This window comes from Natrix helvetica (genome assembly GCF_964273705.1).
Source record: "Natrix helvetica genome assembly, chromosome: 9".
Taxonomy (NCBI): domain Eukaryota; kingdom Metazoa; phylum Chordata; class Lepidosauria; order Squamata; family Natricidae; genus Natrix; species Natrix helvetica.
In genome coordinates this window covers 6,827,996-6,855,695 of record NC_138560.1, presented here as the reverse complement: position 1 = coordinate 6,855,695, position 27,700 = coordinate 6,827,996, and the positions used below count along the sequence as shown (strand labels likewise).

The 27,700-nt window shown below is 45.3% G+C and overlaps 1 protein-coding gene across 1 annotated transcript in view; it reads right to left on the bottom strand.

Annotated features, from left to right (window-relative positions):
• The window catches only part of IGLON5 (IgLON family member 5), a gene marked incomplete at its 5' end in the record, with an annotated part of 86,152 nt that overhangs the window by 10,480 nt on the left and 47,972 nt on the right, over nt 1–27,700 (bottom strand). Inside the window, 3 exons of the mRNA XM_081962266.1 lie at nt 1,407–1,526; nt 5,523–5,755; nt 13,379–13,457. Coding sequence (XP_081818392.1) covers nt 1,407–1,526; nt 5,523–5,755; nt 13,379–13,457 — 432 coding nt within the window. The remainder of the gene's footprint in view (nt 1–1,406; nt 1,527–5,522; nt 5,756–13,378; nt 13,458–27,700) is intronic.

Sequence of the window (27,700 nt, the reverse complement as noted above, 5' to 3'; positions counted from 1 at the left end):
CGCTGAGCCATCGCGGGGCCCCTCCAATTTTAAGATTATCTATAGATTAAACTGAAGGGACGTGGTGGCTCAGTGGCTAAGACGCTGAGCTTGTTGATCAGAAAGGCCAGCAGTTTGGCCAATTGAATCCCTAGTGCCGCGTAATGGAGTGAGCTCCCATTACTTGTCCCAGCTTCTGCCAACCTAGCAGTTCAAAAGCATGTAAAAATGCAAATAGAAAAATAGGGACCACCTTTGGTGGGAAGGTAACAGCATTCCATGCGCCTTCGGCATTAGGTCATGCCGGCCACATGACCATGGAGACGTCTTTGGACAGCGCTGTCTCTCCGGCTTTGAAAAGGAGATGAGCACCGTCTCCTAGAGTCAGGAACAAGTAGCACATATGTGCAAAGGGAACCTTTACCTATAGGTTAAATTGTTGGTGTGTGCAATGAACCCAATAGTCAGCTGCCTCTGACACAATGCAGGAAGGGAAGTAGGAAAGGAAGCTCTCCAATAAGGCTCCATCTTCTGGTGAGTCAGAAATGCAGTGTTCCTTTTAGGATGTCATCACTCGCTACCTCGCCTTCTTCCCTTCCATTCACAACATTTCATGCAAAATGTCAAAACTCCAATTCAAATCTTCAGCAGCGTCGCTTTGCTGCAGCTGTGCTCCTTTTATGAATGAAGCAAAATTCTGCACGAAGGGAAGGCGGCTTTTTTTCGTGCGGCAGGAACAAACCGGGCCAATAGATAAATAAAAGGGCATTGTCTCCTGCTCATTATGGGGTCCAGAAGGAGGGTTTGATCTATGCGACGTGTAAAATCTCATTCGCCCGTCAATATTGTCTGTTCATTCCAGCTCGCTACTTTTTCCTCCCCCAGCCCCCCGCCCCGCAGTATCTGGGATTTCATACATATTGCCCACAGCGTTTCAAGTGGATTTTTTGCAGCCTTAAAAAAAAAAAGGAATTTCATTGATTTATTTAAATGGGGGAATAAAGGATGAGATCAGGGAGAGAGAAAAAAAGATAAAAAATTTAAAAAGGCAGATTTCTGCACTTAGGACTAAAATTCCATCTGCTTAAAAGATGCCTTGGGACCCGGCAGACATCACCTCTGTGCAGGAACCCAAGCTGTGTCTAGACATGCTCAATCTGGAGGGGTTTAAAATGAGCAGTTGATGTCATACAAATGCTAAACTTGGTCTATTTTAATCTTGGTTCGATTAGTGGTTAGATGAACCCAGGCCATTTGATCCGTGGATGACTCAGGATATCTTGCAAACTCTGAACATGGGCTCGTTTATATTTAATCAAGTTTAGCATGTGGTGTGAACACAACTCCCTGACCCACCCATTCTCACCCATGCTGGCAATTAGTGGCTTGCAGTGGGGGTGGGCAGCACCTCCTCCAGTTTTCCTCACCTTTCAGCTGTCGCCAAATTACCGTCGGTTCCGGTTTCCCCACTGCCAGGCAGAGCAAATTCACATTGCTTCCTTCGTTCACCGTCACAGCGGCCGAAATGTTCACGATCCGAGCTGGAACTGTGGAGTTTAAAAGAGAGAGGCGGCATAATGGCATGGGGGAATGACCTTGCGAGACAGAAGGAAGAGCGGAAGTGGGACAAAGAAAAAAAGAGGCCTCCGCCCACAAAAGAAGGGAGAGATCAAGGTTCAAAAGAAGAGAACAAGTGAAGAGCTACTGGAGATCACTAGATATTTAGAGTCCCGATTGGAATAATGGTTAAAGATGCTGGATGAGAAGCTGGGACACAGGGAGTTCTAGTCCTGGTTTAGGCACAAATCCAGTGGGTGACTTTGGACCAGTGCTTCTCTCCGGGGGTGGGCTTCAAAAATTTTAGCAACGAGTTCTCTGCCGGTTGCTGGGTGGGCGGGGCATGACCTAACCGGCCTCCTGAACCATGGTGTGTGTGTGTGTGGGGGGGGTTGCCTTCCCCAGGCTCCGGAAGCTTTTGTTGAGCCTCCGGGAGGGCAAAAACGTCATCTCCTGGGCTCCGGAGACCCTTCAGGGGCTGGAAATGAGCCCATTTCCTGTCTTCTGGAACTTACAGGAGGCCCATTTTTCTCCCTTCCTGAGCATCCGTGCAGATCCTGTACTTACCTGGCATCCCAAAGGAGCCATGTGGGGACTCCTGGGAAGGGTTAGGGTTAGGAGGTGGGGTGGGTGGGTGGGCTGGGACAGGGTGCGTGGGACCAGCCAGGGGTCAGATTTGAAGGTTCTCCGAAATGGGCATATTCTTAGCTAGAGGTTCTCCCGAATCCATGCGAACCCACAGCAGCCCTCCCCTGCTTCTCTCTCTCTTTCTCTGGAAGAAGAAGGCAACGGCAAACCACTTCTGAAAATGCTACCAAGGCAACTGCAGGAACTTGTAAACCATAACTACAACTAAACCATAACTACATAACTAGATTTTTTGGGGGAGGGGGAGTAGTCTGTTCAATAGAGCTGTCCCACACAGAGATGCATACATAGAGATTTAACAGCATAATCTCCACCCAAACGGGCTTAAAGAGGAGGAAAAAGATTGGGTTTTAAATTCAACTGGAGGTTGAATTCAACTGGAGTTGTACACATTTTCTCTATACTTCCGCTTTTGTTTGTCCTGTAATTAGACACGATCACCACTTCTCCAGAAATGGGGGGGAGGGGCACCAAGTAAATGTGACTGAAAGGAGGTGTTACTGTTGGAAATGTAAAGATTTGCACTTGGTTGATGAAGGGAATTCCAAAATCTCCCTCGGCCAACTCTTCTGACATCTAGTGACCAGCCTTCACCACTCCTGACAGAAAAAACCCCAGGAGAAAATACAAAAGCACTGGAGATGTGGAGTCAACATCAGGTGCACTGCACTCCCCACATTACGTAAATCACCATCCCACCTGCCTGATTTTTGGACTTCTTCCTCCACAAATCTCAGCACGGGATGCTTTGGGCTCCCCTCCCTGTTGCAGCGGAAGAAGACTCCCCCCCCTCCGTCAATGAAAAAAAAAATACATCCCCCTTCCCCAGATTGGGCCTAACGATCCACATTGTTTTCATGATAAACTGGGGTTGTGTCTGCAGTGGCAGAGCTATGGGAGAAGGAGAACAGCTGTTTCCTTAATCTGCAGGTTGCTTATCCCAGACTGGGCCCAATCAGTTTGTATTGTAGCAGCTTCCCGGCTGACAGCAACTAGGAGAAAGGGGGACACATGGGACTATAATTAGGGGGTGCATAGTGTTGCAGTTGTGGCTTTTGCTAATATGGCAGAAAGGCTGGAGGCGCCTGGAATCGTGGAAGAAAGTGAAAAGGGAGAGAGAGAGACAGAGAAGAAGAAGGAGGAGGAGGAGGAGGAAGAGGAAGAGGAAGAAGAGGAGGAGGAGGAGGAGGAGGAGGAGGAGGAGGAGGAGGAGGAGGAGGAAGAAGAAGAAGAAGAAGAAGAAGAAGAAGAAGAAGAAGAAGAAGAAGAAGAAGAAGAAGAAGAAGAAGAAGAAGAAGAAGAAGAAGAAGAAGAAGAAGAAGAAGAAGAAGAAGAAGAAGAAGAAATTTAGATGGTTTTGGCAGCTGGGAAGAGACTTGAGTTCTCTGAGGCCAAACTACACACCCACTTCTTTGGGAATTTATAGATGGAGATGAGCTATTTCTCTACAGATCCTTTGTCTGGGTTCACACAACTTTTTTTTTACTAGACTACTTTGGAACTGGCTAATTTGGATTGGCCAGTCAGATGAGCCTATGCCAGAGGTGTTCAGCCAGTTCTCTCCGGTTCGGGTGAGTGGTGGCTACGGGAAGCTCTGCCCACTCACTCCGACGTAATGTGTGAGCACTGCACATGCACATAAGGCGGTGCACATGAGCAGATGAGCATGCTCACATTTGCGAACTGGTAGGGAAGGTAAGTGAATCCCACCTCATCATATAGTTTATGGGAGGAGTCCAAAACGATATAGGCATCGGTTTTGCGGATCTGGCCTGAGAGTTTACCCTGTGATGTGAATCACACCTTAGGACCGGAGTCTCCAACCTTGGCAACTTTAAGACTTGTGGACTTCAACTCTCAGAATGCTCAGTTAGATATGAGAGACAATGTCATTTGGAATATTTTTCTCTCTCCCTTCGGTAGTAAAATTCCATGAAACAAAACAGGACAATTGCACCATAAAGTCTTATCTGGACACAACATTTCCAAGTTTTGGAATCGGGGCAGTTCCACATTACACCGCTTCCCTTCCCCAATCTCTCAAAAGCAGCTTGAAGCAAATCCCTCATCCTCTTTGCCTTCCCCGGCTTTGAAATTTGGAGAACTTATCTGAGTTAGTCAGGGTTCCTCTGGCTGACGCATAAGTGCTTGCCAAGCATGTCATATCTCGAACTCCTGCTCCTCTCAAAATAACAAAAACGGCCTCACCACCACTCTAGCGAAAAGAGAGAGAAGGTACCACATCCTTTCCCATATGCACATTGATCTGGTTGCACAGGAAATACCTAGCGGATAGCGATGAGAACAATCTGCCAAGCATGCCAGCCACCCTTGTTGCCCGGAGCAGAAGACCTTATGGGAATATTGTTAAAGGTAAAGGTTCCCCTCATACATACACTATATTGCCAAAAGTATTCGCTCACCCATCCAAATAATCACAGTCAGGTGTTCCAATCACTTCCATGGCCACAGGTGTATAAAATCAAGTCCGTAGGCATGCAGACTGTTTTTACACACATTTGTGAAAGAAGGGGTCCCTCTCAGGAGCTCAGTGAAGTCCAGCGTGGAACTGTGATAGGATACCACCTATGCAACAAATCCAGTCGTGACATTTCCTCGCTCCTAAATATTCCACAGTCAATTGTCAGCTGTATTATAAGAACGTGGAAGTGTTTGGGAACGACAGCAACTCAGCCACGAAGCGGTAGGCCACATAAACCCGTCCAACATCAGTGTGCGACCTCACAAATGCGCTTCTAGAAGAATGGTCAAAAATTCCCATAAACACACTCCTGAACCTTGTGGACAGCCTTCCCCGAAGAGTTGAAGCTGTTATACCTGCCAAGGGTGGACCGACGTCATATTGAACCCTGTGGATTCGGAATGGGATGTCACTTACAGTAACTTCATATGCGAGGAAAGGCAGGTGAGCGAATACTTTTGGCAATATAGTGTATATGCTAGTCGTTCCTGACTCTAGGGGGCGGTGCTCAACTCTGTTTCAAAGCCGAAGAGCCAGCGCTCTCTCCGTGGTCATGTGGCCGGCATGACTGAACACCAAAGGCGCACGGAACACTGTTACCTTCCCACCAAAGGTGGTCCCTATTTTTCTACTTGCATTTTTACATGCTTTCGAACTGCTAGGTTGGCAGAAGAAATATTGCAAGGAAACATCTTAAAAAAACAAGACTTTCCACCCATTGCAATTTCATGAACAGCATCGCTGGACAGAATCAAGCTAGCTCAGTTTCTCAACAGGGTGACATCCGAGAGGTGATTTGTGCAAAGCGTTGCCTGGAGGTGCTCCAGACCCTCCCCCCCTTTTCTTGCACCCATACCATGTACGATGAGGTACACCTGCGAGGTGTGAGGCTTGTCCTGGGTCTGGAAAGAACACGTGTAGAGCCCTTCGTCATACACATCAACGTGGCTGATCATGATGCTGAACTCAGAGGGGCTGTACTGGAGAAGCTGCACTCGCAGGTCAATGGACCATTTGTCGTTGCCAGCATACAAGATGTTGGAACGGTTCAGCCAAGCCACACGCGTCACCTGTTGGTCTATGTAGCAGCTGTAGAGAAGGGGAGGCAGAAGGAACAAGAGTGAGTGTCTATGGAGAGTCTCAACCATCCAGGTCATGCTTGTCTCAAAGGTGTTTTTGTTTCTCCTGAGGACAACTGGGCTTTCTTGTTTGTTTGTTTTTTGTCTTTGAAAACATTTTGCTTCTCATCCAAGAAGCTTCTTCTGAGTTAGAACTGAAGCAGCTTCTTGGATGAGATGTGAAATGTTTTCAGAGGAAAAAGAAACAAGAAACTCCAATTATTTTTTGGAAAAAGAACCATCTTTGGGTGGAAGAGTGAGGACCAGGAGAACAGAAGAGAAAAAGCAAACAGATTGGCTTTCCACCTCAAATGCTTTGAATCATGGTTTAATTGAAGGATCTCTTGTGAAATAATCGTGTAAGCCATAGCTGAATCGGCCACAATTATTTTAATTTGTGCAACACACTTCTTCAGTTAGCCTCCCCAAATCATAGCCGTCCTATCATGGATCAAAATGTAGTAGATCATAGTGGGGCAAGGTTTTCTCAATTACACATGACTCCACTTACAATCAGTTGTAAAAATCAGCCCATTTTTAGCCCTGAGGGACGGATGTATCTCTCCCCCTTTAGGAAAGACAGGAAGGAATAGAAAAGAGCATCGTAACTCCAGGTTCTTCTCAGGGCATGGGAAAACCTCTGGGTGCCTCCCCCATGCTCTTTGAAGTCCCCAAACCCATGTTATTATAGCATCTGTTCTCTAATTTTATTAATGATTTAAAAAACAAGATAAAAACAAATGCTAACTAATATAAAATGAGAAAAAAGGAAAGAACAACAAAGTCAGTGAAGGAAAAGCTCAAAGTGCAAGAGAAGAAAAAGAAAGGAAGACACCCCTCCCCTCTTCTTTGTGGAAACCCCTCAAATATTGGAACTCTGCTCTCATGTCTCCCCTAGTCCTTCTTTTCATTAAACTAGACCTACCCAGTTCCTGCAACCGTTCTTCATATGTTTTAGCCTCCAGTCCCCTAATCCTCTTTGTTGCTCTTCTCTGCACTCTCTCCAGAGTCTCCACATCTTTTCTACATTGTAGTCAGAGGTGGTATTGAGCCGGTTCGGACCAGAAGTTGTATTCTGCCAATTCACACCCGTTCAGCCAAACCGGCAGTGGTGATGGCACTGACGCCATCACCAGTTCAGCCGAACCCATAGTGGTGGCCAAGCTGATGTCATCACGCCTGCGCAGAAGGTCCTGAACATGCCCAGAAATGTGCATGTGCTCCAAACCGCTAGCCAAGAAAATAGGATTTCATGCCTGGTTTGGACCGGTTCACCGGAATCGGTAGCGGAAATCGTGGGTGGCCCTGCCCACCCACTCCAGCTCTTTCCCATCCTATTTAGGCATGTCTTTGAGGCCGGATGCATGCGCAGAAGGTGCACGCGCCAGCAAAGCACAGGCATGGAAGAGCTGGCGCATGTGTGGAAGGAGCGCTTCCGAAATGGTGGTAACAAAAGGTGAAACCCACCGCTGATCGTAGTGACAACAAAATTAAAAGGCAACAATATAAAAAGGAGACGACAATGTCCTAACGTTTTGTGAACCTGCTGTGTCTACAAGGACTCCTTCAAATGCAACCTCTTTCAACCAGGCTTTGGATGCTCCCTCCCACCGCCTCCCCCTGACCCTCCCAACCACCTTGTGGCCTGGCTTCTCACCAGCCGGCTAGGCCCCCTAATTTCTACAGACACGCTGTCACTGCCCTGCTGCTCCGAGATGGAAGATTTAATTATTTAAATGTTTTTTCTCTTGCTTGAAGGCAAAGGGCACTAAGTCATCTGATTTCTTGGTCCCTGACAACTGTCAGACGCAGATTGGACAAACACCCGTAAAGATAATGGGAAAAGAGCTTCAAGGAGAAAAGACGTGGAATTCACCCTTTCCAATCAGGGCTGGCCCCAAATATGACCGAAGCGCTATTGCTGCTGCTCTCTCGTGACACAACGCAGCTCTAAAGCCAAGCACCCAGCCAGAAGTGTGCCTTGAAGAAAAAGAGGTTAGAGTCCCAGACCTTACAGGTTCAAACTTAGCCATTTAGGGAAATCATGCAGTTCTTTCCACTTCCTTTTCTTTAAAGATAAGTTTTATCTCAAGGGAGGCCCTTGCTTTATTATCTGCCTCGTTTCTTTGGTCACTGTCAAGCCCCAAGGAAATCCAGGTAGATCAGATGAATACACAAGTTTATTGTATGCTAAAGCTCTCTGCAAGAATCTGAACTACTAATGGTCAAAGCAAGTTGGCGGCAGATAAGAGTCAATGGAATGCAAGGTGGAATGGACTTAGATTTCTTGGGGATAGGAAGGGATTCGAGACTGATAATGCATTGATGTCTCCCTTAGTCTCAGACTGGTCCTCTCCTACAGTTATCCTCAAATACTACTACCATGTACTCAGTGTTGCAAACTGAGGCAGTTGTACAGTAAAGAACAGGCCTTTTCAGCTGTGGATCCTTAATGTCCATCACTTGGACAAAAATATTCCACCAATATTTTTGGTTCAAAGCCAAGATATTCCTCCCCTTCCTCCAGGTATTTGTGCAACGTTGTGCTCATTTTGAATACAAATGTCTATTGAATCCTGGAATAGTGGGTTGTGTGTGCGTCCACAATATCTTCCTTGTTCCAAGAAATTTGAAAAGTGTTCTCTTCACCCCCTTTATCCAAGTCACGAATGAAAATGTTGAAGATGACTGGTCCTAGAAATGAACTTTGTGGCACTCCTTTAATATCTCCAATTGATTCCTCCCACACGGGATGAGTAACCACCGATGAGCACGTATGAGTTTTAGCGAGTTACAGCTCTATATAATTGCCATGCCATTCAAACCCCACTTAATCATCTTGCTAAGAATGTCATGGGGTACTTTGTCAAATGCTTTACCAAAGTCATGATATATTACGTTCCCAACAACCCCACTATCTACTCAGGGAGATACTCAATCAAAAAAATAAATAAATGAAAGGCAGTTAATCTGTCAAGACTTGCTCTTGACAAATCCATGCTGACTTCTGAAAATCACCACATGGTTTTCACAGCGCCGAGAGATACATTGCGCTATGATTCAGCTCTAGAACTCTCTCAGGTATTAATGTCAGGCTAGATGACAGGTAGGTCCACAGGTATTTCCCTCCTCTAAGTCTTGCCCTTTCTCAAAGATTTCTCTAACCTAGTGGATACAGCAGTGTTTTTCAACCTCAGCAACTTTAAGATGCGTGAACTTCAACTCCCAGAATTCGTCATGCTGGCTGGGGAACTCTAGGAACTGAAGTCCACGCAGCTTAAAGTTGCTGAGGTTGAAAAACAATGGGATAGAACAGGGGTGTCAAACTGGATTTCTTTGAGGGCTGGATCAGCATTGTAGTTCTCTGTGGGCTGGTGGGGGGGAGAGTGGTGGGGGGGAGATGGGGTAGACACCTCCTGCAGCACTCTGCCAGCCCCCCGGGGGGCACATGAGGCCCATTTTAGCCAGCAGAGGCACCGCAGGCAGGTGCTTTGATATTTCCAGGCTGGCACCATGGGCTGGATTTAAGCACCCTGCGGGCTGGATGCCTTGCGTTTGACACCTTGGGATAGAGGGTTGACCAGACCCATTGTCAACTCATTTACATGTCTTCTAAAGTACCAAGAAAGGGGGCTGTGAGATTTCTCCTAATCCAACTCCTCTGCCCAACCAATCCTGGCACACCATTTATCTTCTAGCTCCCGACAGAGGGCAAAGGATGGAAGCTTAGTTGCCATAGGAGGCCCCATAGGAGAGCAGATGAGTTGAAGGGGAGGAACTGAGTCAGAGGGTCTGACTGTCTCCTCAATCATTTTATTCCAGTGTCTTTAAAGGGATATGCGTTAATCTAGAGCAGTGTTTCTCAAACTTGGCAACTTTAAGTCCTGTGGACTTCAACTCCCAGAATCCCCCAGCCAGCATAGCTGGCTGGGGAATTCTGGGAGTTGAAGTCCACAGGACTTAAAGTCGCCAAGTTTGAGAAACACTGATCTAGAGCAGTGCTTCCCAACCTCGGTCATGAGTGGACTTCAATTCTGCTGACTGTGGTATTCTGGGAGTTGAAGTCCACACACTTTAAAATGGCTAAGGTTGTGAAATAAGGAGTCAGGCAGACAAAGAGGCAACAAGCTATCATAGAAATTAGGGATATCCAGTTTCCTTAATGGGCAGCTACTCTGGCACTGACAAAAGGCAAATTAGCTTCTTCTCCTAGTGCACCACTATGGAACTTGCGAGGATATTGCTAAATATCAACACCAGTTGGAGAAAGAAGATGGCTGGAATAGCTATTTTCATGACACCGTCATAGTGTGAGTTTCTCTAGGGCAGTGGGTCTCCAAACCTGGCAACTTTTAAGACTTGTGGACTTCAACTCCCAGAATTCATCAGCCAGAATGACCGGCTAAGGAATGCTGGGAGTTGAAGTCCACAAGTCTTAAAGTGGCCAAGTTTGGAGACAGGTGATCTATGCAGCACTTGGTACACTGTGTTGACACACAGAATGATGGATTAAACCAGGGTGGGCAACATAGAGCCTCTCCGGCCCCTTTGTATAGTCCTCGCATTTATGAAATCTACTGGCATCTACGGTCTTCATCCATTTTCAACAGCAGGATGATCTGAGATCTAACTGAACCAGGCAAGTCTTCCCTGGGAAATGGGATTAAGGGCTCCCGCCTCTCTTCCTGAGGTTCATAGAATATTGAAAGCCACCGACACAGCACTTTCCCCTTTTTCCGTTCCTACAAACTCAAGACTTCATCTCCTCCTCCTTCTTTTATTCCGCAAAAAAAACAAAACCCCTTAGATCAGAGAAGTCTTGGGAAGTAGGTCAGAGTCGCCACGGATTCAGGCTGGGGAATCCAGTACAGTGCAGGTTGCTGAAAGGGACGGCGGGGCAGAGGGGGAGGGAAGAGGGAAGAGGGAAGAGGGAAGGAAGGAGGGAGAGGAGAAGAGGGGGAAAAAAACCGGGCAATGAAAAAATGGCAAGAGACAGGATGTTGGCATGCTGACTCACAGCTTCTAGTGTGGGTGGAGGTGGGATAACTGCCTTGTGGAAGAGACATCTGGAGGCACTAAATAAAGTACCACACAGTATGCCGTGTAGAAAATACAGTAGAGAAATCCTGCCCCTTAAAAAATGGTGGTGTTGGAAGACCTCACACCTGAGGTCAAGATATCATGGTGACATTTTCCTCTGAGAGCTTAAAAAGAAGCCTGCTTGTGTAGACCATGTTTCTCAAACTTGGTGACTTTAGACTGGGTGGACTTCCAATCCCAGCATAGCTGAGGTGGGTATTTCTGGGAGTTGACATCCATTCACCTTAAAGCCGTTGAGTTTGACAAACACCGGGACCATTCTGAGGAAGATCAAGAGAGGAGGAGGAGGAGAGTGGCCTGGTTATTTGCATCTCCATGACTTTGAGGCAAATCCAGCAATAAAGAGCTTTGATATGGATTGAGAAGGAAGGAAGGAAGGAAGGACCGACCCACCCACTGGGGAAAGAACCAAGATTCTAATTCATTCATTGTTTAGGGCTGAACAGATGAAGGGTCTGGTCCATTAGAAAGAGTGAGGGGGAGGGAGGACACTACACACCATGGAGATATTAATTGGTGAAATTAACAGATTTTGCTGAGTTGAATAAACTAACTTATTTGATTAGAGAAAAGACATTGATGACTGGAAACCCCTTATGGACTTTTTGCATATATATTTTTTTAAAATGAACTTGGGATTTGTGGAACGGATGACTGACAGGATAGATTACCCATCAAAGAGAATTCAATCTAAACATTCTCTTATTCTAGGTGAGGATCCTTTTTGTGGATCCTTCTCTGATAGCTATAAGACAGTGTTTTTTCCAGCCTTGGGAACTTTTAAGATGTACGGACTTCAACTCCCAGAATTCTCCCAGAATTCTCCAAGCGGACGTTTCTCACACCGTATTAAACTATAAACCAACCACATCACGGCTTGGCAGCCTGTAGAAACCAATCCTATGCGGTTGGGGGGAAAACAAAGAAGAACAGAAAACACTTACAGAAAGGGGGTTGCAGGCTAAATGGATAAAATAAAAGCTCCGCTAAGCACCATATAATGGTGACGGTCGTGCGGGCTGAGGGAATTGTATTCCCCCAGACACGGGAAACGGTTCTCATTCTGAAAGATTGCAAGAGTATTAAAATCAAGGCCAGGTAAATTTATGTTGCTCTTGACAGAGTTATTAGCCATTTTGTAAGTCATTGCTGGCTGCTATTAATGCATTATAGGCAGGTAATCATGCATTTGGCCACAGGGCTATCTTTTATTTAAACCGAGGCAAGACGCTATGGTGAAACACAGGTGGGGAAAGGGAGGGCTAAATCAGAAAACAGAAACCAGTGTTCTGACTGAGGCTTCCCAAGAGCATGAAGCAAACTCCTGGTCCCGACAAAAAACCCTTTTATTAATTGACTGTGAATTCTGCTCATTCGCAGCCAGCAAAGTCTTTCAAGGGAGGATTGACAGTCACAGACCTTCTCTGGCTTGGAGAGCTGCCAGGCCGAGATCTGCAAAAACTTGGCAAGGAATCTTGGGGAGTCACGAATCAATTAAACGAACTAATTGTCTCCTGCAAACTCCACTCCCCTTTCGCTCCTCTTTTATTTCCTCTGGGATGGGCCACTCATCGTCTGGCCTTACTCCCAAGTTGACCCCTGTTCTTAAGCTGTTCCCTTCCTGTGGCAACTCTGCGCATGCGCACACTGAGAACAGGCTCCAGCTGTTTGCCTGCCTCACTGATGGCTGACTACAGGTAGAACTCAATTTACAACGGTTCATTTAGGGACCGTTTGAAGTCACAATGACCCTGACAAAAAATGACTTATGGCCATTTTTCACACTTACAACCATGGCAGCATCCCCAAGGACATGTGATCCTTGGACGGGGGGTTAGACTAGATGACCTAAAAGGTCCCGTCCAACTCTGTTCATCTAATTTCAGACTGTGATGTAGTCAAGTAAGTGTCAGGCCTGTAGTTATGTTCCTTTTAGGATCTTTGGCCTGCCACACTTTCTATTATTCTCCTATGCTGTTTCATTAGTGTAGTAGTTGGGAGGGGGGAATAGAAAGGAGTAGAATTGTGGAATGTGTTGTTGTCATTCTTTTCTCGAAGCCAAGGTCATCTTTTGTCTCCGCACCTTGACACCTGACTGGAACCAGAGGGATGTAGATGCCAGCGTGGAAGAAGAAGATTGGACCATGTGACGGATTTATGGGGTGTGGGCATAAGATCATGAACTTTCAACTGGGTGGAATTCCAGGAAGCAAATCAGAGTTGGAATTCCACCGATGTGCTAAGATGTCTGACTTATTAAATTGGAACTTTAAGGAAAGTTTTGCCTTGGACTCTGATTTAACTTTGCATGATACTTGGGATGCTGACAGTAAGTTTCGAATACTGGGTGAAGTTCCTATGTGCAAAAGTGTACAGACTCCGAAGGAACCAAACTAATTAACCCACACGAAAAGCTCACTGCAGAACTCCAGCAGGGAAAATCTGAGGCCCACGCCTACGCCATGCAATTTTGGTGTCGCAGGAAGAAGCTCACCTTAGCGTTGCGTTGTCCCCTTGGCAAACTGTGTAATTGTCAGCTGGCTGACTGAAATCTGCACCTCGAACCAGCAACCCTAGGCAGGCAAAGACACAACATCAGAAGACAGGGTGAACATTGGGCTGTGAAGAACTGTCTCCCCCCCCCCTCCACCCCACCAAGAGATGGCAAAAGCAGAAAGTTTCACAAAGATAATTTTCACGGGAGGTGAAACTATGCAAGCTTGGGTAGCTACACAGAAACGGGTAAGATTGCAACAGTCTATCCGGGATGTGACCACGCCATGAAGGACCACGAACAAAGCCTCCTGGTGCTTTGAATGGGTACAACTGGAGCGTAACACGAAGCTTTACAAAAACCCTCCTAGCCACAGGTCTACGACAACGTGCCACGGGGAATTCACCATAGCCTAATCACCATGGCCAACTCACCATAGACAACTTGCTGTGGGACAAGAATTGCACTAATATCAAAAAAATAGCGGAATACAGTCAGGTGGTGCAGTGGTTAGAGTGCAGTACTGCAGGCTACTTCTGCTGACTGCAGGCTGACTGCAGTTCGGCAGTTCAAATCTCACCAGGCTGAAGGTGGATGCAGCCTTCCATCCTTCCGAGGTGGGTAAAATGAGGACCCAGATTGTTGGGGGCAATATACTGGCTCTATAAACCGCTTAAAGAGGACTGTAAAAGCAATGTGAAGTGGTATATAAGTCTAAGTGCTATTGCTATTAAAGAAAGGAAACCAAAGGAGGGCCATGCCGAGTTGACGGACGAGTTGACAGTGTCAGGTTGGCTGAGGTGAGTTGCCCCATTCCACCTAGCCACAACCGTCACTTGCTCTTTGAACATGAATCACAAGTGAAGAAGGAACCCCCCCCCCCCAGACCGTATAAATGCAGGGGGGTCAAACTTGAATTCATTGAGGGCTGCATCAGGGTTGTGTTTGACCTTGGGGGGGCTGTGGGGCATGGCCAGCTCAATGTCACTCATGTCAGGGGGCACCTAGGGTGGCCTGAGCAACCTGCCAGTGAAAATGGGCTCCCGGGCTCTGTTTTCAGCTACGATGGCCTCCTGCAGCCCTCTGCCAGTGAAAACAGAGCTCAAGAGGGCCTCGGGTGGTTCTCCCGAGCTCCGTTTTCACTGGAGGCCGGATCCGTCCCCTGGACCTTGAGTTTTACACCCCTGGTGTAATGGGTCTGTTTGGCATGGTCCTGAACTGGAGGAAATCCCCCCCCAAATGAAAGCTACTCAGCCTTGCCAGCAATCAGTTAAAGCCTGCTACCCCCCGACTCAAGCCTTCACAACCTCCAGGCGCTGGGATAAGACGTTCACAGCATTGCTTAATTTGCCGAGGGCAGAAGGATATAATTGGGCGCCATCGATGTACTGATGATATTGCGCCCTATGGCGATGGAGGCTCTCGCCCCGCGGCTTCGTGTCGCCGTTCAAATCTGATGCCTGAACATTTTTATCTTCCTCCCCTTTTTGCATTTTCATACGTCTTTATCTGAAACAGTTAACCTTGGAGGAATTTTACCCGAAAGCTGCAGACGTTTGCACATATCCTTCCTTAAAATATGCATTTAGAGTAGCACACTATTCCAAAATATAGGTATCTCGGATAGGAGTGTAACAAGTAATACACCTCCCCCTACACACACACAGGCACACAAACACACACAAACCTGATCCTAAAAATAAGCATTTTTAGCTCAGAATAGATTGCCAAAATTACATGTAAGCCAGGCTCTCATTTTCATGTAACTCCTGGAAGCGCAAATCAGGTTAATTTATAAAGAAATATGATCAAAATAATGCTACCCAGCATCTCTCTTCCCCCCCCCCCCCGACAATGACTAATTAGATACCTCTTGAAAAGTGCAGGTCAAGCTTGGCTAATGCTTAAATAAGAGACTTCTAGATAATCTCAGGGCTGTGGGCTAAACTGGGAAGCGAAAGAGAGGAAAAAGAAAAAGAAACTCTGCGGGAAAGCTGTGCAAAAACATTTGCCCATGGCTGCTGAAAAAATAAATAAATGGCAGGAGTATGTCTATGAAGCCAATCCCAAATGAAGCTTGGCTCCAAATTGGATTGTTGGAAAGAATGAGAGGTACAGGTGGTGGGATTCAAATAATTTAACAACTGGTTCTCTGCCCTAATGGCCAGCTGTGTAGGCATGGCTCGCTGGTCATGTAACCATGTGGGCGTGGCCAACTCAACGTCACTCACGTCGATGGGCACTTCGCCTTAGCTGTGACAATGTAATAAGGGTTAACCGGAGAGGCAGTTTCTGTAAGCAGGGAAATAAAGATTAGGCTAGAAAGAACACCAGAACGTTTCCTTCCTGCCTTCCTTACAGAATTAGCCCTGGAAAGTGGGGACAAAAACAAAAGGAGATTTCTACCAACAACCGGTTCTCTGAACTGCTTAGAAAGTTAACAACCGGTTATCCCGAATAGGTGCGAACTGGCTGGATCCCACCACTGTAGGTATCTTCTATATCAGGAGTGGGGAACTATGGCCCTTTTATGGACTTCAACTCCCAGAATTCCTGAAGTCCACAAGTCCTAAATGGGCCATAGTTCCCCACCCTTGTTTTCGATTACTGCATGGATCAAGTCAATGGTTGCAAGTATGGGGACAGGATGTAAATCCATTTTTTCAGTGCCATTGTAACTTTGAACAGTCTCCCAAACAAGTGGTTGTAAGGCCAGGCCTATCTGTATGTGGATTTATATGGACTTCAACATCCAGAAGTTATTTGGACTTTAACTCCCATAATTCTTCAGCCAACTGGCTGGGGAATTCTGGAAGTTGAACTTCAACATATCACAAAGGTTGAGAAGCACTGCAGTGGTACCTCGGTACTCAAGGTTAATTGGTTCCAGGCGGTACGATGAGTACGAAAAACGATGAGCACCAAACAATTTTTTCCCATAAGATTATAACTTAGTGAGTCCACTAGGCAGTTGACATTGACAAGCGCTAGCTTTTGCACTGAATACCAAGCAAATGACGAGTACTGGGACAAAAATTTCATGTTAAAATGTGTTGATGATCAAATTAGATGAGTTTCAAAGCAGTTGAGTACCTAACTACCCCGTATTCTATTCTGCTTTTCTTACACAAGGCTCCTTGCAGCCTGAAGGTGAGAAGACTTCAAAGGAGGAGTAAGGACAGCAAGAGTAAGTGAGCAGGTCAGGTTTGAAGAATGGAATGAAGACCCAGAAGCCAAATCTGGCTGTAGGGATAATGCGATGGGATACTCTAGAATTAAGGTCTGTTTTTGCTTATGGAGATGCTAAATTACCTGCTTTGCTGAAGGCTCTTCGCTGAAAGAAGGGAAGGAAAGAATATACAAGCCCCACCCTCCAAACTTGGCTGGCCAGCCAATCAAGTCAAAATCCTGTTCTGAAGGCAATCTCAAAAGTTCAGACCCAGAAGGCTTTTGTGGCAGAAGAGATAAGCTGCACTATTTGTACTTTACAAGGTCTGGCTCAACCAGGCATGTCAGACACTTGATGTGATGACTGTGGCATCCGATGATGATTAGATGGTCTGGATGTGCCCCATCAAGTGCTGGGGGGGGGGAGAGAAGAGGAGGAGGAGGAAGAGGAAGAGGAGGAGGAAGAAGAGGAAGAGGAAACAGAAGAAGAAGAAGAAGAAGAAGAAGAAGAAGAAGAAGAAGAAGAAGAAGAAGAAGAAGAGGAGGAGGAGGAGGAGGAGGAGGAGGAGGAGGAGGAGGAGGAGGAGGAGGAGGAGGAGGAGGAGGAGGAGGAGGAGGAGGAGGAGGAAGAGAAGAAGAAGAGGAGGGGAAGGAGGAGGAAAGGGAAAGAAAAGAAAAGGAGAAAGGAGAGGACAGGAGAGGAGAGGAAAGAAAGAGAGACAAACAGACAGAAAGAAAGAAAAGAAAAGAAAAGAAAGAAAGAAAGAAAGAAAGAAAGAAAGAAAGAAAGAAAGAAAGAAAGAAAGAAAGAAAGAAAGGTATATGCCAAGATTCAGAAAGCTGCACTGTCCCTTCTGGAATGCCCAATCCAAGTGATTCACCGGACAGCTGAATTTGCACAATGGTGGGGAAAATTTATTCCGCAGGGATTCAGAAATACTTGTTTAGGATGATTACATCTTAGCTTAGACTTCCCATGCTCCTTTTCAAGGAAAGATGCCTTTTATTGGCAAAGATATTAAACCGTCAGCTTTCCTTTGTCTCTGATAATCCTGCAGTAACATTGGGAGGAGGGGTGGTAGTGGTTATTGAGGTTTTCTAGAGGGGTAGATTGGAGGGGGCTTTTTCCCCCATAATAAGTATGTGAAGCAAACAATTGATGGTGGGGACGTAGTGTCTTCAAAAAAAAGAGAGCAAAGAATCACCTTGCCCCAAATATTATTTGGTCATCAAAGTTCAGCAACACATTTGTAATAGAAACAGAAATAGCAGATTCAGGTGGGACCTTGGAGGTCCTCTAGTCCAATCCTCTGCTGAATTGTGTGGGCTGCTGGGAGCAACAGAATTGAAGATTGATGTCATGGGGGAAAAAAACCCAGTTTTTTCTCTAATTTAAAACCCAGAATCCTCAGCCAATGTTGCCTCTTGTAATAGGAGAATATAGCTTGCAACATGCTGGTTTTGCCCAAAACTGGAAATAATTAAAATGCAGTCACGTAACTATGGGACATTGCAAATGGTCGGTGATGTGCTCATGTGTCCACGGAGGAAGAGCGGCAGTTGGAACTTCAGAACCAGCTCCTACGTATCACCAGGGAGACCCATCGTAACTTTCAATGCTCACTAAATGGCCAGTCGTAAATGGAGAACTACCCGTAGACTAAATTACTGTATAACCCCATCCAGGATTGCTGTTCATACAGAATTCAGTAAAACAAGAAGCGGTTAAGGCTCCAAACTAAAATTTCAGTTCCGTAAAATCATATATAAAATATATATATTAGAATGTGCCAAGATGGATAGGTTGACATTTAAAAGAAAAGAAAACGAAGAAACCGAATACTCGTTAATACGGGATTTGTATTACCAACGGGTAACTCACAGAAACCAGAGTTTAGAAATTTAAAAAGATAAAAAATATTTTTTTAAAAAAATTGTATTGAAAATTTTGCAATGGGTAAACTAATTGTACTACTACTTTGTGATTAATATTGACACGTTTATTATGATTATTATTGTTGGATTGCTACTGTGTCCAGACAACACGCTATTCAATAAGATATGGAACTTTTTATGTTTATTAAAAAATGCATTAATAAAACATATTTTTTTAAAAAAATGAATTCCTGTCTTTTCTTTTTTTTCCCAATGGAAGTAGTCCTGTGGGAGTAGAAATTCAAAGCACAATAAAACTACACAACATCCTTCATTTTCAACACTGTCAGCATACATCTCCCTCTCCTATTGATTGGGGGGGGGGTGTTGTTATTCTCCCCCCTGGTGTTTCCTTATATATATATTCTTTAAGTGCCTCCTTTTTTCCTTGACCTCTGACTTCAATCACTAGGACAATATTTCCAGGCAGCAAAATCCCTGAAGGACTGAGTCACTGCCTCGTTCACCGGCTGATCCTAATCATTTTTCACTCTGCACATTAAGCCTAATTATTGTATTAATCCATTTTCTGCACAATTAAAAAAAAAAAGCTCCTGCTTTGCAAAACACGTTAAAATCCCACGCAGAAAGACAAAAATCCATATTAATGCTAACTTAGCTTCTTCCTGAGTTGTGTTTAAACTTACAGGAAACCCACAGTGGAAACGGAATTGCAATTCCCCCTTTTGTGCTCTACTCCCAGGAAATGTTCTGCTTGTAACAATCCCTCTTGGTGACCTAAGACTAAAAGAAAGAAGTAAAAAAAAACAGACCGATCTAGGAAATGTTGCTAAGGGCTGAAAGCATGAAACGTAGAGTGGATATTCTTCGATCCCATCGCCCATTCCCAAAGAGATTTGAACATTGAAATGGTTTGATCTCTTGTGCTTGAGTGTGCCTGGGTAATTCAAGGATGGTGAGGCCAGGTTGACCTTGGTTGTTCTTAAATCTAGCCACCAATCAGCAGGAAAGTATGTGTGTGTGCTTCTGGAGAGAGAGAGAGAGAGAGAGAGAGAGAGAGAGAGAGAGAGAGAGAGAGAGAGAGAGAGAGAGGGAGGGAGGGAGGGAGGGAGGGAGGGACAGAGACAGACAGAGACAGAGAGAGAGACAGACAGAGACAGAGAGGCAGAGGCAGAGACAGAGACAGAGACAGAGACAGAGACAGACAGAGACAGAGACAGAGAGGCAGAGAGAGAGGGAGAGGGGAGTCCTTAGGAGTAAGCTCCTCCTCCCATCCCTTTTTTATAGTCCCTGTGCTTCTGAAATCTATTGCACCTACCGTCCTCATCCAAGTTGCTGAGTTTGGAGATCCCTGTTCTAGAAGCTCCAGAAGCACTCCTTTGTCCAATTTTGACCCGCAAAACCAGTGGTTTTGGGTGAACCTGGGTCTCCATGATCAACACATTGACTCCTACATGCCACGGGCTCTTACACTGCCCATAATTCAGACTGACAAGGCCTATCTGCACCAGGCTCGAAATTTTGGGCTTGGACAACCTAGAACAGGGGTGTCCAAACTTAGGAACTTTAAGACTTGTGGACTTCAACTCCCAGAATTCCCCAGCCAGCATGGCTGGCTGGGGAATTCTGGGAGTTGAAGTCCACAAGTCTTAAAGTTCCCAAGTTTGGACACCCCTGACCTAGAATACCCCGCCTACAATTTGACCCAATACACAAAATTGTCTGCTGCAACGTCCTATCTGTCAATGACTTCTTCAGCTTCAACCACAACAACACACGAGCACACAATAGATACAAACTCAAGGTAAACCGCTCCAAACTCGATTGCAGAAAATACGACTTCAGCAACAGAGTGGTCAACGCCTGGAATGCTCTACCTGACTCCGTTGTTACATCCTCAAACCCCCATAACTTTAACCTTTAACTGTGGATCTCACCCTACTTCTAAGAGGTCCATAAGGGGGAGCGCATAAGCGCACCAGCGTACCTACCATCCCGGTCTTACTATCCCCATTTATTTGTACTCATTTCCCTTGTTCATGTCCATGCTTATACTTATACCTGTTATCTTGGACACATTTGACAAACCAAATAAAATTTTAAAAAAATGAAACTGAAATAAAATAAAAGTCCTGATTCCTTTCCTGTAAGTAGTAGGGAGTAGGGGCTGAGCCTAACTCCATAAATTGGGAATAACAAACAAACAATCTCAGAAAGTGGGTCTATCTTTAAGAGGGCCTGAAGCTGCTGACTTTAATGTCTGGGCAGGTTCAGACTGGCATAGACACTCTCTCTGATTGCCAAGATCCAAGCTGTTTAAAGCATCATAACTGATTCTGTTTTATTTTTTTAAAAAAAAAACAACTGACGGCCTTGTTACCATTATCTGGCGCTAAGAAGTTCCTCAACTCCATCTTCTGTCAGGCTTCTGTACCGACTGCTGCTGGTGTGAAGAACCACAAGCTGGAAATGTGACTCAGCGGTGACCAGCGAGGAGGAGAGATGGTGCCAAAGTTGGTAATTAGTTGGCTGGGCCTGTGAACATTTTCCATCCACAACACTCACACGGAGAGGTCCTGTCCTTCAAAAAAATTGTCTCTGGCTCACATCACCGCTGTTCGCTTCCCTTATTCTACTGTAGACACTCTTTGAATGCTACAAAGTCCAGAGGTTGGGGACTATGGGAAATGTAGTTTTCCTTATGGGGATTTGTAAGGAAATTAGGAGCCCCAAAAATTGAGGTCCTCTGTATCCTTCCTGCCTGGAAAATGACCCATCATTAGTATAAGTATAATATTTATTGTCATTGTACTTAAATACAACGAAATTGGTTTTAACCTCACTGGTGCAAAATTATAACAGAAATGAAAAAAGAAAGAAAAAGAAAAAAATAGCGTAGGAGTGATTGTGGTTGTATTTAAAAGTCTGACAGCCCAAGGATAGAAACTATCTTTAAACCTCTTTGTTCGGCTGGCTATGCTTTGATGTCTTCTGCCAGATGGTAGAAGTGCAAAGAAACACTGACCAGGGTGTGAATCATCTCTGAGTATCTTCCTTACTCTGCTAAAGCAGCGAGATCTGGCAATCTCACCCAGTGGTGTCAGAGGGCAGCCAGTGGTTTCTTGTGCCGAATTGATTAGTGAGTCAAATATATAACAAGATGGGGGGGGGAAGGCAGGTTAGATTTAGTTTAATTTTGAGATGGATGGATGGATGGATGGATGGATGGATGGATGGGGTGGATAGACAGATAGGATGAATAGATAGATGGATGGGTGGCTGGGTGGGTGGGTGGATGGATGGATGGATGGATGGATGGATAGATAGATAGATGATAGATAGATAGATAGATAGATAGATAGATAGATAGATAGATAGATGATAGATAGATAGATAGATAGATAGATAGATAGATAGATAGATGATAGATAGATGATAGATAGATAGATAGATAGATAGATAGATAGATAGATGATAGATAGATAGATAGATAGATGATAGATAGATGATAGATAGATAGATAGATAGATAGATAGATAGATAGATAGATAGATAGATAGATGATAGATAGGATAGATGGATAGATAGGCAGTATGGGTAGATAGGTAGGATGGATAGATAGATGATAGATAGGATAGATGGATAGATAGGCAGTATGGGTAGATAGGTAGGATGGATAGATAGATGATAGATAGGATAGTTGGATAGATAGGCAGTATGGGTAGATAGGTAGGATGGATAGATAGATGATAGATAGGATAGATGGATAGATAGGCAGTATGGGTAGATAGGTAGGATGGATAGATAGATGATAGATAGGATAGTTGGATAGATAGGCAGTATGGGTAGATAGGTAGGATGGATAGATAGATGATAGATAGGATAGATGGATAGATAGGCAGTATGGGTAGATAGGTAGGATGGATAGATAGGTATGGATAGACATTCTCTAGATCAGGGGTGTCAAACTCAAGGCCCGCAAGCCAGATCCAGCCTGGGGGATGCTTAGATCTGGCCCACGGGGCCGCCTTGGAAACAGCGAAGGACCAGCCCATGGTGCCTCTGACAGCAAAAACAGAGCTCTTGGGGCCATGCGCAGCCCTCCCGAGCTCCGTTTTCTCTGGGAGAAGTTGCAGGAGGCTGTTGAAGCTGAAAATGGAGCTCAGGAGGCCGTTTTCACTGGCAGAGCGCTCCAGCCATCATAGGTTCTTCCCCCGACATGAGTGACATGCTGGCCACTTCTACCCCAGCTCCCTGAGGTCAAACACAACCCTGATGCAGCCCTCAATGAAATTGTGTTTGACACCCCTGCTCTAGATCAACATCTGTCTACACACACAACACACACACACACACCCTTCATCTCACCAAGTCGATCCTTCACATTAGCCTGCAAAGCCAAACATCGACCTATTAGATTTGGTTTTTTAGAGATAATGGCCAACTTTTAGAACTGCCATTTCTTGATGGTCAAAATCTAGGTTCTCACTAGATACCAGCAAGGAATTAAGATTTCCCCCTATCTCTTTAAAGCTCCCAGAACTTATTGTACCCCTCTCCCTCCCTCCCTCCCCCCTCTCTCTTTCTCTTCTTCTCTAGTGCCCCACCTGAGTTTTTACTTTGTGCCAGAAATCTCTCTACGCCAACTTTGAATGTCTAAGTTTTAAAAGGAAAGGGATAAGCTGGTGCCCACATCTTAGGAAGAGCTATGCCCCAACTAGGGGCAACAGCTTACTCCTAAGGACTCCCCTCTCCCTTCCTCTCTCTCTCTCTCTCTCTCTCTCTCTCTCTCTCTCTCTCTCTCTCGCTGTGCATCCCAGCTCCCTGCCTTCTTTTCCCACCAGCCTGTCAAGACCATTCCTTTCTACCTGAAGGAGTCGGGAAGGTCAAAGCTGTGGAGATGGGAATTCATGCCTCAGAGCACAAGGCTCCTTTCCACCAATCACTGTCAGCCATTCTCACCGTCTCCCCTCTGCCAAGCTCAACACCTTCACACTTGCTTTGGATCTCTGAGCTCAACGTTTAGCACATTAAGCACAAATCAGCCCTTCGCCAGAAGGCGAACTAATCAGCTTGCTCCCAAATACCTCCTTTAACCTGCCAGGGTAAGTTTGACCTCCACATCTTGATCTCTCTCCCTCTTTTTCTGAACCCCAGGCTATGTTTTCAAACATAGCCGTGTTTGAAAAGAGCCATCTGACTGTCGGAATACTCCCGAGGAAGGGAAAGCAGGTGCTCTTTTATGTAAAAAGGAAAAAAAAAACCTTAGAATTAATTAGTTTTTATACAAAGTGTAAGTGTGCAAAACGCCTTGGTGCATTTCATCTTACAGCTTGCACTAAATGGGAAGTGTGCTTTCTCTCCAGCTTAGGACTCAACAGATCCACTAAAGCAGAGCTCCACCAACATTTTGGACCTCAGGGACCACGAAATTCATAACCTTAAATCCCACGGACCACTAATATGATCTGCCTAATGATCGGGTGGGTGGGCGTGGCAAGGTGGCCATGTAGCTAGGAAGCATGGCCAACTCGGTGTCACTCACATTGAGGGATGCCTTGCTAGCCTCTACTGGCCACTCCTCGTCTCCCCACCTGGGCTCCTTAGGGCCCCGACAGGAAGCAGTTGCTGGAGCTAAGCAGCCGCCATCTTTTAACTTTTATTTGATTTCTAGACCGCCCCTCTCCCAGAAGAGACTCGGGCCATGAGAAAGAGATGGCAAAACAGCTCAGTTCAAATTGAATCTGACCGAGAAGGAGGCTCAGCAGAAGCACCTCATTGAGGACTACCAGCATAGGCTTTCCAAGCAGAGGGAAGTCCTGAGGGAGTGCAAGGCCAGGTGCCGGCGCCTGGAGGCTCAGCGGGCTGAGATGATCAGCCAGTTCCAGGCCATGATGCCGTCCCACTGGAACGAGGCCCTCCGGCTCTTTGCCACCAGCAGTGCTTCCTTCCAGCCTTCGCCCAAAGCCCCGCACCGGGAGGCTGAAGCAAACCCCAAGTCAGAATTTCTCCCCCACCTCTGACCCACACAAAAAGACCCCGAAGTGGGAGACTCTCTGCGGCAACACAAACGTTCAATGCACGTATCCATCCCAGGGGCCATAGTTTGAGGACCCCTGATTTAGTGCAATATAAAAAATGAAAATAATTTTTCTCCGGACCACCAAAATTTTCTCACCAGTTGATGACCGCTGCACTAATTCCTTTTTCTTGGAATATTCCGAGTAATCTACAACTGAACAAAAATATCCCGAAAAGCTTGTTTCATTCTCACCTCTCCATAAAGCTCTCCGAATCCTTAAGACAACCCATCTCCAAGGCTACAACAGCCCATTTTGGGGGGGGTATGTAATGTAATCCTCAACTTACAACAGTTCATTTAGTGACCGTTCGCCATTATAACGGCATTGGAAAAAGTGACGTGACCATTTTTCACACTTATGACCGTCGGAGCATCCTCATGGTCCCACGATCATAATTCAGATACCTGGCAACTGACTCATATTTATGACGGTGGCATTGTCCTGGTGGTCATAGGATCGCCCCCTGCAACCTTCTGACAAGCAAAGTCAACGGGGAAGCCAAATTCACTTAACAACTGTGGCAAAAAAATGGAGCAAAATTCACAACCCATGTCTCACTTAGCAACAGAAATTTTGGGCCCAATTGTGGTCATAAGTTGAGGACTACCTTTATTTATTTATTTATTTATTCGTTTATTGGTTTATGGATTTATGGATTTAGTTAGTTAGTTAGTTAGTTAGTTAGTTGTTGGTTAGTTGGTTAGTTAGTTTTCATATTTCTTAAGTGCCCCCCTCTCTCCATTTTTCCCCATTTCCATGGCTTGGAAGAGCCAAAGTTTGCTCCAAAGGCAGAACAAGACAATAGGTTGGGAAGCTTTGTTTCATGCCCTCAAACTTCCCTTTCAAGTTATTTTGAAATAAAAATGTTTTGGACAATCTGACTTCAGCAATGGGAGCCTCAAGGCCTGACAGGACATAAGCTGAAACAGCTTTCCTCAGCTTGGTACCATCCAAATGCATTAGAACTTCAGTCCTCAGCAATCGTAGTCGATGCGAATAAGATATCCAGGAGACGCAAAACTGCTGAAGGGTGAATGAAGGAAGCATGCTGGGGAAATGGCATTTTACAATGATTCTTACAATCTATCGTAAATGCAACATGCTTCTGCTTCGGAAGCCTTAGAGAGATAAACCCAGAGTCCATTTTGAAAGTTAAGCATTGACTAAGAAATAAGCCCAAGAAAAAGGACAGGAAACCTTTTGGGGACAATTGCTAAAAGAAGGAGAAAAAAAATTGTACTGACAATTTTTGCATTTTATTATGGAAAATATGGGAGTTAAAGAAGGGATTTGAAGGGATTTCTGGAAGAATTAAGAGGGAGGGAAATGATGGGTTTGTTAATATCCATTAAAGAGAACAAATTCCTTCCTTTATTCCTGCCAAAGTGAAGACTGGTCATAAAATTATTATCTTTCATCACCTGCAAATGGTCACTAAATGAAGCAGTCACTAAATAAGGACCACCTATGCTCTGGAACATCTTCCCTGCCTTGTTATGGGTAGTCCCAGTCTAGCTAACCTTTGGAGACAAGTAACAATTGTTTTGTTATCCCTCTATCCCAACTGATGAACTGCTTATGCCGATCCTATATGGTGATTTGAGTATTAGAATCCCTTCTTTTTATAATGTTTGGCTTATTTTTGGACACTGCCTTGAGAACTTCACAGTCGGGGTAGAGTGGGTTATAAATGTGGTTAGTAAATAAACAGGCTTGTCAATTGCCTCCATTTACACAACATTCATGCAGTTTGCTTCACCTAGTCCACGGCTTCATCTATTTCCTGGGTTTTAAAGGTAAAGGTAAAGATTCCCCTCCCACATACACTCTGCCACTACCACTCTCACAAAATATTAACAAAGCTTACTTAGCCTGTTGGGAGAATCCATTTGCTAAGATTCTTATGGACCGGTTCTGTGTCAGAGTGCGGTCTGAATTCATACCACAAACTAAGATGAAAATATGGTTGATGAGGAATTTTCTTTCAGGTATGGTATTTCTAGACAGCCTTTCTTTAGTCCAAACAAACAAACAAACAAACATTAAGGCAAGCAATTGTGGAAACTCCGTTAAAGCAAGAAGCTTGATTTGCACAGTTGACTTAGCCTGGTTTACACGCACGGATCAGGAGTGGTATTCACTTACCTTCCCTACCGGTTTGCAAATGTGAGCGTGTGTGCGCATGCTACCTTCGCTCACATGCGCCACCTCCGTGCATGAGAACAGTTGTCCACACATGCGCTTTTTTGGCAAAAAAAGGGGGGCCTAAATAGGATGCCGTAGAGCCAGGGTGGGCGGGGACACTCGCAATTTCTGCTACCGGTTCGGGCGAACCGGTCCGAACCAGTTGAATGTCACCTCTGACTTGGATTGGGGGAAGGAAGAGAACACATGATGCACTGAACCCCAACCTACCCACCCCAACTGGATTCACACGACGCCAACCCTACAAGCCAGCAGCCGCGCTACACAACTTCAATCAAGATCCCATGCAAAACTGGTGCAATTGAAATTGAGAAAGATGTCCCTTGCAATGAGACTGGAAAAGGAGATGTTGGACCAGTGACAGACGCACACACCTGTAGGTATTACTTGCCTTCCATGACACAGCTATAGAGAAGCTGGTTTCTCCCTAGCCCGAGTATCAACACTGAATCCCTTTCTCCACATCAAATGCTGCATTCCTGCCCTCTTCCAGTTCATTGGCTGCAGCTAATTAGAATGATTAATGGTGGCTGGGAATTATGCAAATTGGAATGAGGTGAATTGGAGAGGCATCAGGAAGTGGGTGACATGGCAGGGCAAGGAAGCTGAGCTGGGAGGATTTGCTTCAAGATGCTCAGGAAAAGACAGAAAGGACCAAAGGAAGGTTTGCTTTGAGGGGTCGAAGACGCAAAGGAAGATTTCAGAAGCTCATCCAGGTTTCCTTGTGAAGAAGATGGGGACCTTCTCCAAGGGCTGACACACGCTACATATGAAGCCAGACTAAGGGGGAAAGATGCCTGTATCCTTTCAAGGAACATGTTACACTTGAACCAATTATCCACACATTGGTCCACATTTTTCAAGAGGTTCCTGGACTTTCTGGACTTCTCTTTGCAAATGTTTCACTTCTCATCCAAGAAGTTTCTTCAGCATCTTCAAAAGAAAAAGCAGAAAGTCCAGTTGCCTCTTG